This window comes from Molothrus ater, chromosome 4 (assembly GCF_012460135.2).
Source record: "Molothrus ater isolate BHLD 08-10-18 breed brown headed cowbird chromosome 4, BPBGC_Mater_1.1, whole genome shotgun sequence".
Classification (NCBI taxonomy): domain Eukaryota; kingdom Metazoa; phylum Chordata; class Aves; order Passeriformes; family Icteridae; genus Molothrus; species Molothrus ater.
Genome location: NC_050481.2, coordinates 2,368,540 through 2,387,626, shown reverse-complemented (window position 1 = coordinate 2,387,626; position 19,087 = coordinate 2,368,540). Strand labels below are relative to the sequence as shown.

General features: G+C 37.1%; 1 protein-coding gene across 3 annotated transcripts in view; it reads left to right on the top strand.

Annotated features, from left to right (window-relative positions):
* Positions 1–3,109, top strand: part of PCDH10 (protocadherin 10) — a 34,235-nt gene extending 31,126 nt beyond the window's left edge. For all 3 annotated transcript variants that reach the window (XM_036382350.2, XM_036382348.2, XM_036382346.2), the window contains one exon: positions 1,489–3,109. In XM_036382350.2, the coding sequence (XP_036238243.1) occupies positions 1,489–1,508 (20 nt within the window). In that variant the 3' untranslated portion in view covers positions 1,509–3,109. The remainder of the gene's footprint in view (positions 1–1,488) is intronic.
* The last annotated feature ends 15,978 nt before the right edge of the window (positions 3,110–19,087 follow it).

The window sequence follows — 19,087 nt, the reverse complement described above, 5'->3', positions numbered from 1 at the left end:
GTCTTGTTATTTTTTCTACCATTATTGGAATGATTGTTTCTGGTAATATTAAAAAAATACACTTTAAAAGATATTTGGATACTGGATTTATCTGATCATTCACTGCACCATGAAGGTTCTGATCTCATTATTCTTAAAAGCATTGTTTAAAAAACATCTTGCAGAAGCTTTTAAAAATTCTTTCTAATTCTGCTACTAATTTGCTACAGAACTGAAACATTGACAACCTCGTCTATTAGATGTTTTATTTTTAACAACACATCTTGCAAATTTCTGTATGTTGAACAGACAGCTTATGCAGAAATGTTTTTCACATTTTTCTGTGTGCACCCTGTAGCATAGCCAGGCTAGATTAGACAAACATCCAACACCCACAGTAACATTTTCCTGTAAGTAATCTAACTTCCACTCTAACTTCCTTGTGATACAGTACCCCCATTTCATACCTTTACTGGTGAATATATATCCAGGAAATAATTATGGCTAATGTATATATTTATGTTAAATGGAACGGAGACTGGATGTGTTTATGTGTCACCACGCAAGCATCAACCTGTACATTGATTGAAAGATTCATTTGAAAGTTAAGATTCCTTTTTGTTTCAGCTGTAAAACTTCACACAGAGAAGCAGACTGAATTTCAGGTAGGGATTTAGTTGATTTGGAGCTAAGGTAACACCTGATTTTATCACTCTAAGTTTTACCAGATAAGAATGGTGCTGATGCTAATTAAAATACTTGAGTAAGTGAGTTAGTTCGTTGGTTTAATGTGTGACTGAGATCAGAATTTAACCTGGGGTCTTCCTGAATGCTGGTACAAATCACTTGTTACTTTTGCTCCCAATTACAGTTAAATTAACCAGTGTCTTGAGGTAATACAGCTACTGCAGCTGGTGGATTAGGATATGGCTTTGCTAATGCATTGACCTTCTTCATCTGTGTAACATGAGTTAATTTTCAGCCCGACAGTAAATGCTGAAATTTGAATTGTAGCACTAATGTACCATTTTTTTCATCTGTCAAACCAGACTGAAGGGTCATTTAGTGATGAGGATAATGGTTCACTTTGAAAGAGAAGGAAAACTAGCTTCTGAATTTTAGGGGGCATTCTAGATCTTGCTTCAAAAAACAAGCTGAACTAGGGGAAAATTAGCCTGTGACATTCGAGTAATACTTCACCTGTAAGTCTGAATATTTGCCTTATACTGACTCTGTACAGGCACATTGGAATATTTGCCATGACAAGTTAGACAGAATAATAAAACAGCCTATGAAATTTGATATTCAGGCTATCAAGCCTCAAAAAGAGGCTTTCTCTGAAAAGTGAATCAACATTAAACTGTTTGCTATAATGGGAATTTCCAGTGTCAGTTTGTGACAAATTTTGATTGTTTCTCTACACCCTAAGAAACCCTAAACCTAAGAACTGTTGGAGACTGATTTTTTATTTTTGTTCCTCTCAGAAGTGTCTTTCTTTCTTTCCTGCAGCACGGAAAAGGATATGCTAGTCACTTCTACAGGACTTACCTGAAGCAGCATGATTTGCACAAAAGAAAGTCGACCAACAAAAAGCATCAGCTTTCAACTTCATTATCTTGGCCATCCAGTTCTGTGTAACTGAAGGATTTGTGTGCTGTTGGAGACATCCTGGCCAACTATAGGACCTAATTGCTCTCAGCAGGCCTGAGAAATGAGTTGAAATGTGTAGAACTGTAGAAACTTCAGAGGCAACTGATCTTGCCTCTCTGATCAGTGTGTGCCTGTTTACAGCACTATATATCTTTCTCTCTCCAAAATGTCACTGAGCCCTTTAGATGTTTATATTCACCACAAAAAGCCAATCGTACAGATAAAAGAGATGTGCATTATAAATGCAATATCACTGTTTTAAACTTGACTGTTTTATATTATTTTTGTGTGATCAAGTGTTCCCCAAACTATTCCAACTTTACAAGAGAGATTGTGATCATGTTCTTTTCACCTGTGGGTCATAAAAAATGTTGTTAATCTGAAGACCCACAAAATTATCAAAGACATTTCTGTAGTTTATACACCGTGTTGCAAAGTGTTTACTGTACTATTTCAAAGCTTCTAAATAAATATAAAATATATATATATTATATTATATATAATTTTCCGAAAAACGTGGTACAACTTAGTTGATTTTTAAATGGATTCATACAGTCTACACCATACACTAAAGCGAGAAGATAATTCAGGGTTCCTAAGCTATCCTTGCTAAAAACAAAAATAAAATAAACCTTTAATAGTACTTCCCCAAAATTCGTATTTTGGTCGATCCTGTTTTTCTTGTTTAAAAAAAAAAAACAAAAAAAAGCTGTAAGCGACAACATTTTGTCCAAAAAGGTGTAAGGAATTTTCAATGCCAAAGATGCAGCTGTCAATATTACCCCAATGAGCGCTATGTACTATCAGAGGTATAAACCACTCTCCATTATTTTGATTGTGTTTCTATGGTTTTTAATTTGGAATCACAAAACCTTTTCTAAGGCTCTATAAATTCACCTGTATATGTTGTTAAAAAGAACACTGGGTGTCTGTACATTTTGCAATGTAAGATATAATGTAAGTGAAGTTAAGTATTTTAAGAAAATCATCCCAAGCTCATAAATATGTATACATACATACATACATAAATACATACACACACACACAAACACCGACACATCTCTCTTTAACATAGTTTTGTGAAACTATACAAATATATTGCCTAAAAATATTTCTCTTGTGGCTAGGAATAGTTGTTGATAGAATTCAAATTACAAAGGCAAAGTGTATGCCAGACTCTTTTATCACAAAGGAGATTTCCAATTAGGAACATGGCACATTCTCAGCTGACCCCTGTCCCACAGGAGTTCAAATGGTGTTGGCCACCATCTTTGTTGGGAAAAGGATTAAGCCCTTGCATATAATCTTTATGTTCTGTAATAATTCTGTGGTCTGAAACAGTATCTTAGAGCGTTTCTTTTCTATGAAATATTGAAAAAAGTAAAATTTCGAAGGTAAAGTTTAAAACTACCTTTCATGTCCATGGAGTTTAAGTACCATTTACTAAATGTAAAAACCTAGTAAAATTTTTTTCTTTTTTTTTTTGTGCTGTGATTTTTTTTCCCTTACTGTACTTTAATACATCAACTAATGAAAGCAAATGAGAGCACACCTTTGTTGTCAGCCAATGCCTAGCCAAATTCAAACCAATTTCTTCTGCTGATTCAATATTAAGTAAAACAAGAGCAAATGTTTCATTGGTTGCAGTGGGATTTGGTTCATGCCATTATTTTGGAATTCTGTTGTCCCCACCAATGCTGCCATGGGATGAATGTGTAAGAGGTCACTGCTGTGTCGTAATAGAATTTGGGTTTCTTATTTTTGTTTGTTGGTTCTGGGGTTTTTTTTGTTCTCTTTAATGGCAGTTTCTATTAGATAGGAATATATAAATCACCTGTATGAAAGCCATCTTGCTGTGGATCCAAATATACACAGGGAATCCAACATTCCTGATCAAATTCCACGAGTTCTTTGTACAACTAGTGGACTGGGCCCTGATGTTGTTAATTTAATATTCCAAACAATTTAATATGTTAATTAAACACTTTAATGTGCACACCTAGCACGTTTGTATAACGACAAATTGTTTCATGAGATCCTTTTAAAAATGTGTTTTATACAAAACCTAATTCAAAAATCCCCCAAACAACTTCAATAGCTATTGATTTGAGCAAATCCAACAGTGAAATGTTCCTCCTGCTCCAGGTAGCAGACCTTTTAGTTGCCTACAGGCTTCATTTATTTTATGAAGAAAAGCAAGGGAATTTGTGACAAATATTCATTTAAAGGAGATTGCTAGATTCTTGTGTCTGCTTTTAAAGCAAGAAAGTCCTTGCCATTCTGAAACCTGTTTCTAATTCAGTTTTTAACAGACATATATTGTAATTTATGGTTGTTTTTTGGTCTTTGGGAGGAAAAGGAAATTGTTTAACTTTCTGTTTCATGGAAAGCCAAAGTGTTTCTATTTAATGAAACTCTCTTCACATTTTGCATGCCATCTTTTTCATTTTTTTCAAAAATTATTAACCATATCATGTCCTGTCATTCATTTCCAAAACTGAACTCTTTCCATCAAGTATGATATACATACAGATTATTAATATTTTTTTATTCTTATTTAATGTTAAATATCATTGGCATTGGTCCATATATACACAGAAATCCTTGTGAGTTCACTGGGATGAACTCAGTTCATCCTAGAGAGCTCCTGAAGGGAGTTATGGTAGGATGCAGAAGTGTCAAGGAAAAGGAAGAATTGAAGTACTACAGCCTGAGCTTTTGAGATGAAGCTGTAGCTCCTGCTGATTTCCCTTGCTCCCTGTGAGTTTTGGTGCACTAACCTTTGCTGGCACAAGCCTTGGGACACATTAAATCCCAGTACATAGCTGCTGTCCCAAGAGAAGGGCAAATTGGGCAGTGCAGAGGCTCAGTTTGTCCTGTTTCTTTGTTTTAGTGGGCAGGTGGCCACCTCCCTTTGAAATTGCCTTGTTCAGCATCTCCCAAATATTCCATCACACTGCTGGGAGCAGGGACAGGTCTGTGAATGCCTTCAGACCTCTCTCAGTGTGTGTGTGCCTCTTCCTCTGAGCACAGGTGATGCAAATATTGAAGGACTCTCATCTGCAGATTGGACCCAACAGTGAACTGAAAGTAATCAGGAAATGTTTAGGTTAGGTATTAAGGGGAAAGATTGATGCCCATAAAACTGAGATGAGGGAGGTTTTGGAATCTTCTTCATTGTAGGTTTTCAAGGACAGTGCAAAAAAAAAAAAAACCAACAAAAACCACCTGTAAGGGATGATATAAGTGTAATTAAAGCTGCCTCAGAGAAAAAGCACAGAGAAGGCTCTCAGTCCTGTTGTTCTGTAATGTTCCTGGTGGGGCATGCTGAGCTTTGGAGGGGTTAATCTGTGCACAGCTGTAGGGATAAGAATGTTCTATCCTTCAATTAGTTATTTGAAGCAGTATTTAATGTCTCAATTTACCATTTATGAGCATAATAGAACAAGCTGCCTGTGAGAATAACTCTTTGGAGTAAATTAGAGTTCAAGCAGAGAAGATAGGGTCTTATAAAAGAACAATATGGAATCAGGTCTGTGAATCTTTTTTTTTTCTTTTTTAAACTCCTGATTAAGATCTGTAGCAATAGATCTCTAAGCAGCTTGCCTATTCAAATTCTTCCAAATCAAACTTCAGTTTCTTCCAAAACTTAGAAATACTAACATTTCACTACTTGAAATAGAATTTCAATTTTTTAAAGCAAGTTTTTCCTAACATGCCTATTGAGGGAAGGTATTTCCATGAACATATTCTTAAATTACTGGAACAAGGTGTAGTAATTTAAATAGGTTTTTTTTTTCATTAGTGTTGTTGCAAAATTAGGTGAAATTAAATACACAGATAAATACAATTTGTAAAGATTCCTGCATTATAGCCTCTATATAGTTGTGGGGGAGATACATGTGTGTGTGTATGTGTGTGTGTGTAACTATAGTTCAAATTCTGGGAAGTTGCCATGGGATTTCTTTCCTTACAGCTCCTATCCGTAAATGTAAACAAAAGGGTAGAAACACACGTTAGGGTACTACAAAACAAGACTTGTTCCTTAGTATAGAATGGAGTTTTGCATTCAAGAATTAAATTCAGCCCCTTCTTCACGTGTTAAACCCACAATCAAGCACACAACTCATTTTTTTTTTTACTTCCAAAATGTTACCTGCTCATAGAAGGGGTCTTTTTTTATCCTTTTTTTAAAGTAATATCATTCCTCAGGGTAAAGGGTGGATAAATAGATAGTCTTCCTAGGCTGATAAATTGCAATTGCAATTTTGCAAGGCTGTTAAATATTTGTATGTCTTACCTGGAGAAAGCCGATCGTAACCCGCCACTGTTCCATGTTCTTCTAGTCTCAAGTTTTATGGCATTTGGACTTGTGAATTAAAACCTATACAAAGGTGTAGGGGCCAAAATAAGCATCTTTGATTTGCATTCAATGATTGCAATTTGATTGCAAAAAAATGGCATTAGATGTCTATAAAGGGTAGAAAGTTGTTTATTCTGTTCTGTTTGCAGTAATGTAAAAGACAGCCAGTAGGACTTTATTATAATATTGTGCTATGACAAATTCTGAAACTGTGAGTCAAATCCTTTGCACTGATCCCTACAATCATAGATCAAATTCTTCTTAAAGACCTCCTTAATTTTATTTTGTCTCTAAGAAATGGATACATACATATATATATATATATATATATAAACAAATATACACAGCCATTACAGTCCATTGTTGAGCATCTGTGTTTTTGTAGATATCCTCATATGTAAGAAATAAGCAAGAACTAACTTGGACAGATTTCTTGAACTGAAATTGTTTTTGAATTTGAATTTGTTAATAAAGTTCATGATATTGACAGACATCAAGAAAAATGAAATCTCTGTGGGTGTAGCTCTCCAGAAGGCAAACGCTTCACTTAGGAAGCATCTTGTCAAAAAACTGTATAAATGCAACTGCTGGAAATCTTGCTGAGTCAAGATGAAAGATGCTGTGCTAAAGCTTTCTTGTTCACTGTGTCAGCACTGATTAAAGTGTCCTCTGGATGGTAACCACTTTAGGCAAGCAGAAGATATCAAAAATTGCAAGTGGTATTGAGATAATGTTTACCATCCCTGTGGAAGAGAGACAAATAGGTGAATTTATACTGAAATATTGGATCTATATCATACAATATGGAAAAAACAGTTAAACATTTAAGAAAAGACAATGCTTTCAAATACATGCACTTTAATCTTTGAAGCTCATCTGATGCTCAACTTAGAAGCATATTTTGGGTAACTCATCTTTGATTTGCACTAACCCTGGAGAGCAATGTATTGTATGACAAAGCCTTACCACAGCATGATAAAGGGAATGTAACCAGACCAACCTTAATTTATAGAAATCTTGGATCCAAACATTCAGGCTGCAAAACTGTGCTGTATTTTATATGCATCAGAGCCTAATTCCATTAAAGGCAGTGGCCCAAGTTGCAGTGATATGAAGGAGAACAAAAGGAAGTTTTCGTTTCTTTCTTTATGCATTTTTAAGCAAGAGCAGCCTGCAGTAAAATTATTTGACATCAGAAAAAGGGAAACTTCACTGGCTTTTCTTTTAAAAAAGCTGCACAATCCAGTTTGGAAATTTGAAACTTTGGACATGGCTATGTGTCAATGTAAAACAGATATTTCTAATAATTTTATCTCAAAGCAAAATAACACGGAATATAAATGAAGTGATAGAAATGTTTAGGTTTTCTATTAAGATAAAGACAGAAATGCAGTCTTGAAAAGACAGATTCATGTTTTTATTATGCAGAAGTTCAGACAACTAAAATTTCATTGGAACAGAGTATTCTTACACTGCCCTAGTTGTTGGTTGAAAATGTGAGCAAAACAAGCAAAAAAAAAATCAACCTCAACCTCATGGATGTTTCAGAAGGTTTTGCTCTGGAAGGTAACAGATCCTAAGAACATTATCTCCTTTCAGAGTTGGCTGAAAGATGTTTTCTAGCATCGTTGCTGGCCTAACATACTTGGAGTGTAAAAGCAGCCCTCTGAATGGTTTGCACATTCACCTCAGTGGAGAGTTCTCATTTGTTGAGAATAATCTGGAAAAACGACCTAGATGAAGCCTGATGTCAAAATTGCCTAGTAATTCCATGCCCATCACTACAGCTTTTCTAACCAGGGATCAGAATAATTGAGGGCTGAAATGTTTTGGGATGCTGATGGAAAAGCAGTGGTGTGGCACTGTTCCTATGTGGGAAAAAAAAAAAAGAGAGACAAAGAGAGAGAATATTCTCTGCTCTTCCTAGTCTCACAGACATCATTAATTGATACTTAAATAGTGTTTTGTTCAGGAACATAAATACCACAAAAGGAGAAGGATTTCACCATGAGAGCAATATATTTGTTGTGGCTTGTGCTATATTAAAAAAAAAAAAAAGGAAGAATGCAAGCAAACATTCTCATTCTCAGCCCCCTGAAGATGAGGCTAAATGATGCCCTTGGAGCTCACAGCCATTCAGTTTTTGAGAGAGGCTCTGTTTGATTTATATTCTGGCTGTCAAAAAAGAAAGAAAAGAGAGACTGTGCTGGAAATTAATATAATTAATATAATCTAGGGGGAAAATGCAATATACCTTGTAATAACATCATTAAACCTCACTGAGCTGCCTGAAACAATCTGTTGAAAATTAAACAAACAAGCAAACAAACCCCCCAAAACAAAACATAAATCTCTTTCTTGGCACTCCAGGTACACATTTACATTAGATCACAGCTAAGCTGAAATAAAATGGCTGAGGTCTATATGGGAGGGATCATATTTTTCTTACACCTGTTTCCAGGGGATGGGAAGGGGGGCAGTCCTGGCATCCAGCACTTCCTTGGGGACAGGAACATTCTGGAACATTCCTCATCCTATTGTGAAAATTTAAGAATTTACATACTTACTTCCAGATGTATTATTGCATATTCTTCTTCAAATGCAACTTTTTCAAGGATGATACTTCACTGTGCTTTTGACCATTTATGTCAGCTATTTTTGAGGGGTCGCTCTCATTAGGAACAGTTAAGTAATAGACTTACCAGTCTAACTTAATTTTTCTTTTATAATTATAGATGGAGTTCAAGCAGCCCTTATCATATAGAAACTATGATTAAGGCCCCCAGGTTTAATTTTGCTCCTTTGATTCCTGTTGTCACTTCCTGTGTTACAACACAGGGAATTAATTTAATTTTATTATTAAAGAAATACAATTTTGTTCTATTTAGTAAGTCTGATCTAAGAAATACCCCTTAATTAGGAAAAGATTGAGGCAAAATCAAGTAGATAGCTGTTTTTCTTTTCTTATATAAATAATTTCCAGACCTACCACTGTTCAAGAAGGACATAAAATGCAGTAACAGAAAATATTTGAAGTCTGCACTTTGATTCACTGGACTAGGGAAATTGCTTTCCTGTTTCCTTTCTATCTGGAGTAAACTGGAAACCACTGTTTGCATGCAAACTTTTTAGGTGTTTAATTCTTCATTCACAGATTTAAATCTACTGCTTTACTGAACACATTGCTAATATTCACAGATTTAAAGCTTCAGGGGAAAAAAAATAAACAAACTCAAAACATCTTATGTTCTCATCCCAAATATAACTTTCAGCACTGGGAAATATATGGACATTGAAAAAAATATTTATTTGAAAGATGGATATTTTTATTGATAGATTTTTTAAGATAGATATTTAAAGATAGATTTATTTGCTGCTGTTCTGTGTGGTTTCATATCCTTTATTAGTAACCAAAATATGCTCCAGTGTTATGACAGATGCCTGCATCACTATCATTATTTTCCTGAGGCACAACTGAGAAACTTCATACTGCAGAGGTGGGAACAAAACCTAATTCCTAAATCAAAATAATAAGGTAAAAAAACTTAAAAAACACCACAACAATCATTATGCAAGAAAATAATGTAAAATCACATGGGTGCTACCATGCTGAGCTCTCCCCACATCCAGGTTAATGAGCTAACTAGCAGTCTAGAGAGCAATATGCAATTTGGTGCCCTTGGTCTCTCTGTCAAAAGAATATATAATTATTCTTTTCAAAATGGGACAGCTTCAAAGAGAAAAATGAAGAGCTCTTCATCTTTCCACTCAGAGCCTAAATCCTTTTGGATATGATGATTAGGGAGGGTTGGGAAAAGGAAATTGGGTTTAGAGCCCATCATATTAAAGAAGCATTTGTCCTCAGCAGCCAAGATTATGAGCAAATACTATGATCATATGGCATAAAAAGGGCCTCTGACAGCATTTCTTTGTCTGGTACTTTTCTGCTCAATACTTTTTTTCTGCAAACACCTAAAAACAGGGTCCTGTTTTTGTTAAGATGTTTGTTAAGGTGTTAAAGACTAGATACCTAAGATTTCCTGGGCAGATGGTATGACTTCTGGAATATTTTACCAGGTTGTGAGAAATCTGTATTCAGTTCTTTCCACCTCATGTAATTTCTGCATCCACACCCAGCCTGGAAGAATTTCTAAGCAGCAAGTTGGAGGATTCTCTCCTTTTCTACTGTTGCAGTCTGCAAGAGCATTTAAACCTCCCATGGCTGACCACTGATTAAATACAAACTCATTTTCTTGCTCTCCAGTGAGTGTGTGATGTTGTGCAAGAACTTTTGCTCAGTAGGTGTTTGCAAATGACACAGAGAGTGGCAGTAGGTGTATGACAGAGAGCTTTCTCCTCTTCCAAAGGGAGAAATCAAGAATAAACCACCCCTGAAATGCTGGTCATGTAGATGAATGTCTTACCAGAAAATATTTGGACATAGCAGTGGCAAGGGCCGTGGTGGTGTTCACAGGGGTCTTAGGATGAGGGAAGAGACAAGGATGTTTCAGAAGACTTGATTTATTACTTTATGATATATATTACATTAAAACTATACTAAAAGAACTGAAGAAAGGATTTCATCAGAAGGCTAGCTAAGAATAGAATAGCAAAGAATGATAACAAAGGCTCTGTCTTGGACAGAGAGTCCGAGCCAGCTGGGCTGTGATTGGCCATTAATTAGAAACAACCAACATGGGCCAATCACAGACCCACCTGTTACATTCCACAGCAGCAGATAATCCATGTTTACATTTTGTTGCTGAGGCCTCTCAGCTTCTCAGGAGGAAAAAATCCTAAGGAAAGGATTTTCATAAAAGATGTCTGCGACAAAGGGCAGTCTAAAAATCCTACACTAAGAGAATGCATTGCTGGGAGGGACTTACTTGGTATTTACTCAGCAAATGTTGAAAAGTTCAGAGATTCTGGACAATTGAATGCATTTTCTGCAAGGTCTGTCCTGAGTCATCCTGTTGATGACAACAAAATTACCATACCAGTTGAGTTGTTTCCCTGGAACAAGTGCCTGCACTCCAGCATCATAAACTGCAAAGGCACAGACAAGACACAAAGTAAGAGTGTGGCTCACAGAACTGCTGGTAAAAAAGAGGATTTGCCCATCCCTCAGTGCCCAGGGTTGGGGCTGTCTCCACCTGCTCTCTGCTTGGGAGAGTGGGATATACCCTGTCCTGCCACCCTTGGGAGGCCCCATCCCCAGAGCACCTTGACATGAGGCAGTCATTGCTCCCAAATCTCTTCGCTTGCAGCAGGATCAGCACTTTGAAGCCATTACCAATACAGGCTGACCTAACCTGTTGCTAGAGACTGAAATAAAGCAGGCACGATATGCCTCCATTGTGAAAGGGAGATCCCAAACGTGGTGCAAAAAGAATATTTCATTTTAAGATGCAGCTTTGTTTTGATAATTTTATTTATTTGATGTTATATTATTATGAAATACTAGAGTATTTAGATTGCAAAATACTAGTTGTTTCAAATAAATCAAACAAGAATGTTTCCTGTGCATATGTTGTCACTTATATTACTTGAGGTCTTCATTTTACATACTTGGTCCTGGCATTCTCTTACAAACGAAAATCTTTCAGACATATAACAGAGCTCTGTCTCCCTCTTTCCCCAATTTTCTCCCCCTTCTGAGACATTTCAATTGGCCTGACCAAATGAAAAAATAACATAATGGGAGACATATGAAAAGAATTTCATTTAAAGAATTTTGTGCACTTGTTGGCGTGCAGGTAAAATCCTACTTCAATTCCTGTTTTATCCAAATAAACCAAGGAGCAAAAAGTAGATTCTTAGCCCACTACAGGTCAACATCTTGCCCTGACAGGTAAAGAGGGCAAATGGACACATTAATTGAAATACCAAATATCTATGTAGAACTACAATGGTATATTTATATTTTATAACTATAAATATAAATATACCATACAGCTATATTTTATATTATAAAATATAACTATTATATAAGTTATACTTTATAATATAACTTATAATATAAGTTATATTATAAAATATAAATTACATAATAAGTAATATTTTATATTATATATAATATATGTATTTTAAATATATTATATTTATAAATATATAATTATAATTATAAAATTATATTATATTATATTATATTATATATCATTATATATATTATATTATATTATGCATTATTTATATATAGCATACATAGAATATATATAAGTATATATCTACATATATTATATATAAATAATTTGATATTATACATTATATATAAATATATAATAATATATATTATAATATATAATATTATATTATAAGTTATATATTTATATATTATAACTAATCAATGAATGCAAACTGAATTCAACAGTGAGATATGGGGTTGTCCCTCTCAAAGGCATAGCACAGAGCTCACAATTTAGGAAGAAGAAATGAGCTAATATAAAAAAGTATCTGAATGCATCACTCTGCTTTCTTGAGATAGGCTAATTATCCTAGAAGTTTGTCAATTTGTCATCAGCCATCCAGACTAAATTAGATTATGTCATTCCAGATTGTATTATTAGAAGCAGAGATCTCTTTTTGCTCCCATCCTGTTCCCAGGATTTGTGCTCCCTTAGGGCTTTCAAAGAAGAAAGAGGAGAGCAGCAGACACTGTTCTGTCTTGATGCTGGTGAGAATATCTCTCTGGACTGATCTTGGATTTTAACACCCTGTTGTATTCCCCCCTGCACTTTTTCAACACACAGGAGCTAAATTGGGAGAAAATGTCTTTCTTAAAAGATCAAAACAGGCTTTGAACCCTTAAATAATATGGAAGATCACAAGAAGCCTGTTCAAGTCAGAAGGATCTGCTTATCACCCTGAATTATATCAGTACCATCTTTCTCTTTATTGCCCTGAGAATGGGCAGAATCAAAGAAAAAATAGCATAAAAAATGACACCCTGTGGCCTGCTCATCTCTGGCTGCCATTTGTATGTTAAATCACCAGCAGCTGTCGTGATCAGAAAGTGTGGGAGTCTGGGTTGGAGGGGATAAACATACACAGACAAAAATTAGGGCTTACTTCCTTAAGGGAAGACAAAACAAAGTAGAAATTGAGTGGTATGGACAGTACAGGTGGTGAATGAGTAACTAACAATGTTGTTTGAGGAATATGGGGCAAATTCTGTGTTCATATCTCAGTACTTCTGTCTGCATCACTATAGTGTATTGCTTCTCAAAAACTGAATGGAGAACACTTTTAAATGTCATTTTCTTAGGCATTTTTATTAGGTTTGGTCATGTGTGCTTATGTCATGCTATAGCTACAACAATAAACAAAAGTTTGGAGTTCAGAAGGTTGCAGCCAACTCTCCTGTTTGGGGGATAACACCATCCATTTCTTTGCGCAGTGAGCTCAGACTTCAGCATGGAGCCTGCCTTTGGTTACCTTTCTTTGAATGAACTGGGGAGCAGGCCATTCCTGCTGTGGAACTGTGTGGGAAATGGATTTGTAGAGAATTCTCAAAGCCTGACAGAAGGCTCACATAGTGTGCACCTGTATGAAAACCCGGAGATAAGAAATGCTGACTTAGAAATGCCATGGAATAGGACAAACATTGTTGAGAGAGAAAACAAGTTTCAAAGGATGGCCTTGCAAATGAGACTAGATACTTTGGACAAATAGAACTATGAAAGATGCACTGTAGTAAGACCCACGAGGGGTAATTTTTTTGATGATTAGCTTTAAAGCATTTACAGCATGGTGTGGCTAAACTGATAGGCCAAGAAACACTTAGAGTGTACTGTAATTAGGAAATAGTTGGCTTCTGATTGTGATGGTGTGAATTATAACATCTGTATTGCCTCACCCTTCTCATGAGACTGAAAATGGAATAAAAGTTTTTAAAACACCTCTCAGTTGCTCCATCTCTAGGTCAGGAGAAGGGTTTAATCTGACAAAACTATCCCTTGGTCTGTACTCAGGCTGAAGAGTGGATCCTTTACAACTCACAGCCAAAAAGAAATCAGCTGTGGAAAGTAATTTTTATCAAAAAGTGCTTCATGGCTGTGGCAGTTTATGGGTGGTATCCTCCAATTTAGTTTTCCCACTGAAACTGCTCCGAACCTTGTGCTCCCTCTCACTCTCCCCCTGCAGCAGGATGGACAGAACTGGAGGCACAAAAGGAAAAGATCATGTGTTGAGATACGAATAACTTACTGGAAGCAGCAAGGAAATAAGGAAATAAACAGCAACAGCAACAATATTAACAACAAAAGTGTGAGGGGAGGGGGTAGGAATCACATGCAAACGCTCACCACTGTAGCATGCGGAGCCTGACAATACCCAACCACAGCCCTCTGCCCCAAACTGTAAGGCAGCTCTTCCTCTGTTCCCCCTAAAAATGATACCAGGTGGCATAGAATATCCTCTAGGTCCTGGCCATATCCCACTCCTGGATACTGCAGAAATTAACCCTGTCCTGGCTGGAACCAGGGCATTGTCTCCAAACAATGATGTAAAAAAGTTCTGAGCAATCGCAGGTCAAAGGGTGCTGGGAATATCCAATGTTCCTCAGAAACATGTTGCTACATTAAGAAGGAGCCTGACTTCCTTTCTCCCCAATTATGGATGCAGCATTTCCATCATCTTTATTTCAACATTAAGCTTTCTTTGTTCAACAAAGAGAAGACACATTACAGATGTCTGCTGGGAGGGTACCGTGAATTTTTCTGTCTCCCTTAGCTGCATATTTATGCAATCCATGCTGAGCACTATTTTACAGGTAGGAACTTATGCATGAAACAATGTTGAATTCCACTTGTTTGTAGATTGTGTAACTTTCAACTGATAGAGTCTCATGTGTTACATCTGTTAGCACTTCACTGGGAAGTAGCTTTCCTTGATGGCCTGCCACTCCTCAAGAAGGATTCTTCCCTTTTGTTCCTAATCTCTGCACAGCATTGCTTTCTCTTTGTTAGATGGATCACTTCTCCAGAATTCACAATCTTTAATAAACACATCATCACACAAAATGCTTTCATCTATTCTTTAGATTTTGTAACATCTCTAGAAATTATTTTGTTCCTTCTACGTGTTTTGCATAAAGTTGTCAGCAAATCTATTTACTGCACTCTTGGAAAACTAAAGTTTTTACTTTCCCTTTGTTCTTCTCCCAGTTCAGTAACTCTTCATCAGATGGCTTGCACTCTTTGGTGGTGGTTTTTTAACCATTCACTGTGACAACTGAATCAATCATACACAATCCCAGGGCTCAGATATCCCACTGATGTCAATGTAAAAGAAAGATCTAAGATGCAGATTTTATTATATGCAAAATACTTGCAGCAGAGTCTTGAATTTTTACATCTCAGCATGTGTTACAAATTGACACCTTTAAATTTCCCCATAAAAATACATTTCGCATTTTGTAGTATATACAAAAAGGTTACTCACATGTATAATAAAAATTCTGCTTCATATTATGTGATTTGCTGATTAATGAAATGCATGCAATGAATCAGTACAAAGACAAAATATCCTTTCTTACCCATACTGGGTGTGGATAAACAAAAATCAGATTTTTGTTTAGCAATATTTTTTTAAAAATAGCACATAGGATACCCAGTTGTAACAGTTTAATTATTAAAGGCAGTAGCAGGATTTGGACAACCAAAAAAAAAGGACCACAAGGGAAAATACCCAACAATGAGAAGTGGGAACCCAGTCTATGTGGTACCAAAGTTCAGCTGTACTTCATAAAAGATGTGTAGGAAATATGGCCCAGTGACAGAGGGTAAGCAGGGATGGAGAAAGCTGGAGAATTTGAGCTTTTCTTCACCAAAATATAAATTCTGCAATTCCACTACTTGTGTAAGAACAGAGATCCATCTGGGGACTCTTAGCCTTCAGAACTAATGAAGACAAAATACTCAAGTTTCAGTGTGTGCGACCTTTTGGAACTTTGCAAGTTTGAATTGTTGCATGTCGTAGCCTAGATTGATCCCATTTAAGTTTAGACATCAACATTAGATGACCCCATTAGGATATGGCAGTAAGCTGCTAAATAATACAGGGAAAGAGAAAATTGTATCAGGCAAAGTTAAAATTGAAGAAGCACTAGAATGACTGGTAGTGCTGCCTGGTTCCTGGCCAAGAAGCAAGTCAAGATTACATAGACTTCAAATGCTGATGGCTTCATTTAGGCACAAAAACTTCAATACAATAAAATCTGTCTTAAAAAGCCTCATCTTCCTAAGGCAGAAAGTTCTCTGAAGAGTTCAGATGCTGTGTGCTGTCCAGAGAAAGCTTCATTATTTAAATCTTGGCTAAACCGAGTAATTTCATTCCTACAAATCAATCAGAACACAGAATCACAGAATATCCTGAGCTGGGAGTGACGTACAAGGATCGTCGAAATCCAGTTCCTGGCCTTGCTCAGGACACCCCAGGAATCACACCATGTGCCTGAGAGCATTGTCCAAATGCTTCTTGAACCCTGTCAGGCTTGGTGCTGCGATCACTGATTGCCCTGGGGAATCTCTTCCAGGGTCCCACCACCTCTGGGTGAAGAAACAGCTTAAAGCTCCCCTGACAGCTTCATGCTATTCCCTCATGTCCTTGTAGTAAACCACTTGGACCTTGTGGCTAAACTTTGCTTTGAACAAGCTGGTTTTGAAACTGTCATTAAGAAATAGATCCTGAAGAGTAGCAGTGTTTACATAGCTGTCTCTTTCCTACACCTTGAACCAAGGTGCAGCCTCAAAACTCAGGACGTTTACTCAGGATCTTTGTTCAGTGTCGTATTTTCAGGGTCCCTCGTGGCAGGAAGGAAATGATGAATCTGACTCCATGTTCTTAGAAGGCTAATTTATTATTTTATGGTACTATATTATATTAAAAGAATGCTATAGTGAAACTATACTAAAGAATAGAGAAAAGATACAGACAGAAAGCTAAAAGGTAATAATGAAAGACTCGTAACTCTCTCCAGAGTCCTGACAGAGCTGGACTGTGATTGGTCATTAAGTAAAAGTAATTCCCATGTTGGATAAACAATCTCCAAACCACATTCCAAAGCAACAAAACACAGAAGGAGCAAATGAGATAATTATTGTTTTTCTTTTTCTCTGAGGCTTCTCAGCTTCCCAGGAGAAGAAATCCTGGCGAAGGGATTTTTCCAGAAAATATGACAGTGACAGTTCAGAAGCTTTTTCCAGGCACACCTGGACACACAGACATGGACACACTCCTCCATCCCCTTGATGCCACCAGACTTCCAGAGTCTCCCAAGAAGATGCATGCCCTGCTTCTGGGGTAGGTTTGGGGGTGTTTACTGGAAAAAACAGGGTTGTAAAAACCCCAATTTTTGATGTGTACGTCGATCCCCACCCCAAATGGATCTGGACTGTATGTTGCAACCCCAGACAACAATCACCCACTCATTGCTGGTGCCATGGGTGGGGATCCCCCTAGTTCTTCTTCTACCTGTCTTTCCCTACTTCTCCCTTGACAATTTCCTCTCTTAGGGTGACCATACATCCCAGGATGGCTATACACCCCTTTTCCAACACATTACTTTCTTTTCCCAGCTACAGTTTCAAAGCAGTTGTTCTAATAAAATTCTTTGCTCGGTTATTTAACATCATTTTGCTTTAATCCATCCCAGGGATTCTTTAGCAATGAACCTGGTTGCCCTGCCTCAGAGGTGGCTTGCAGCAGTCCTGCCACTGGTCACCAGAGGGAAGATATCTGTGCCTGCCCCTCCTGTTTCCCTCATCAGGAAGCTGTAGCCAGCTATGAGACCCTCTCTTCTGCAGTCTCCTCAGTGAATTCAGCTGCTCCTCCTACAGCTTCTCCTCAAGACTCTTCACCCTTTTCATTTTTTGGACATTTTCTCATCACTGATCATGGTTTAGCAATGCTATTCCTCAATGCAGTGTTCCCACTGAAACGTCCCAAACCACACTCTGCTCACCAACTCCCCACTCGCCCTTCCCTTCTCCTGCGGACAGACGGGGAGAAGAAATGGAGACACAAAAGGCAAAGATCATGGACTGAAATGAGAAAAATTGCTGGAAACAGCAATGAAATAAAGCCAAACATAAAAAAACCAATAATGATACCAGAGGGTAGAAGAGAGGTGAATACTCACATGTGATTTTTCACCATGCAGAACCCAGGGCTTCCCTTACTGCTTTTTTCACCACTGGCACAACTGTAAGGGACCCTTTTCCTCCTCCTCCCCACCCCCTGTGCAGAATAAATAAACAGAATAAATAGTAGTAGAGAATAAATAAACTCAGAGTCCTAGCCATGGTCCCTCCTGGACACTGAAAAAAATTAACCCTGTCCTGGCCAGAAGCAGGACAAAGCTTTTTATATTTCTTATGTTGTGGTGCCTAAAACTGGACACAATACTCAAGGTGAAGTCACATGCAGATGCTGGTGGCACAGTTGGAGCCCTTACCAGGGGAAGTGACATGTCCATCTCTGTATGAATTGCTCAGCAATAACAAAAACATCACTGAATTATCAACACTGTTCACAGCAGAAATCCAAAAACACAGCCCCACACCAGCTACTATGAAGAAAATTACCTCCACCAAAATCAGCAGAAAATTTAATTTCTTTTAAAATTTTAGTTACTTCTAACCATTATTTTAAAACAGAAAATAGCAGCTAAAGTTCTAAATCAACAATAGAAGCTCAACTAGTTACTGCAGTTCATTATTAGCTTGGAAGAAAACAGAGCAGCCACTATTTCCCTAATTGTCCTTAAAGTCATTATTACATATGCAAGTACAATTTGGTACTCTCCAGAGCCTTTCCCTCATTACACTCTGTGATTCACTAAATTACACGATTGTGATTAGTGAGGCAATGGGTGTCCAAGTGGTATCAGGCAACTACAGGGCTCCTTTTGCCGAGGTCAATTTAATTACATTGTGCATGACAGAAACCAGGCCAACTGAGTACTGCCTTTGCCATCAGCAATTGACACCTGAGTGTTAATGAGCTGGTAATTAAGACTTGGCACAAGCAGGCACATTTTAGTATTTGGGACTGGGATTACCATATGCTTCAATGTCTCTTTGCTAAAAGCCTGAA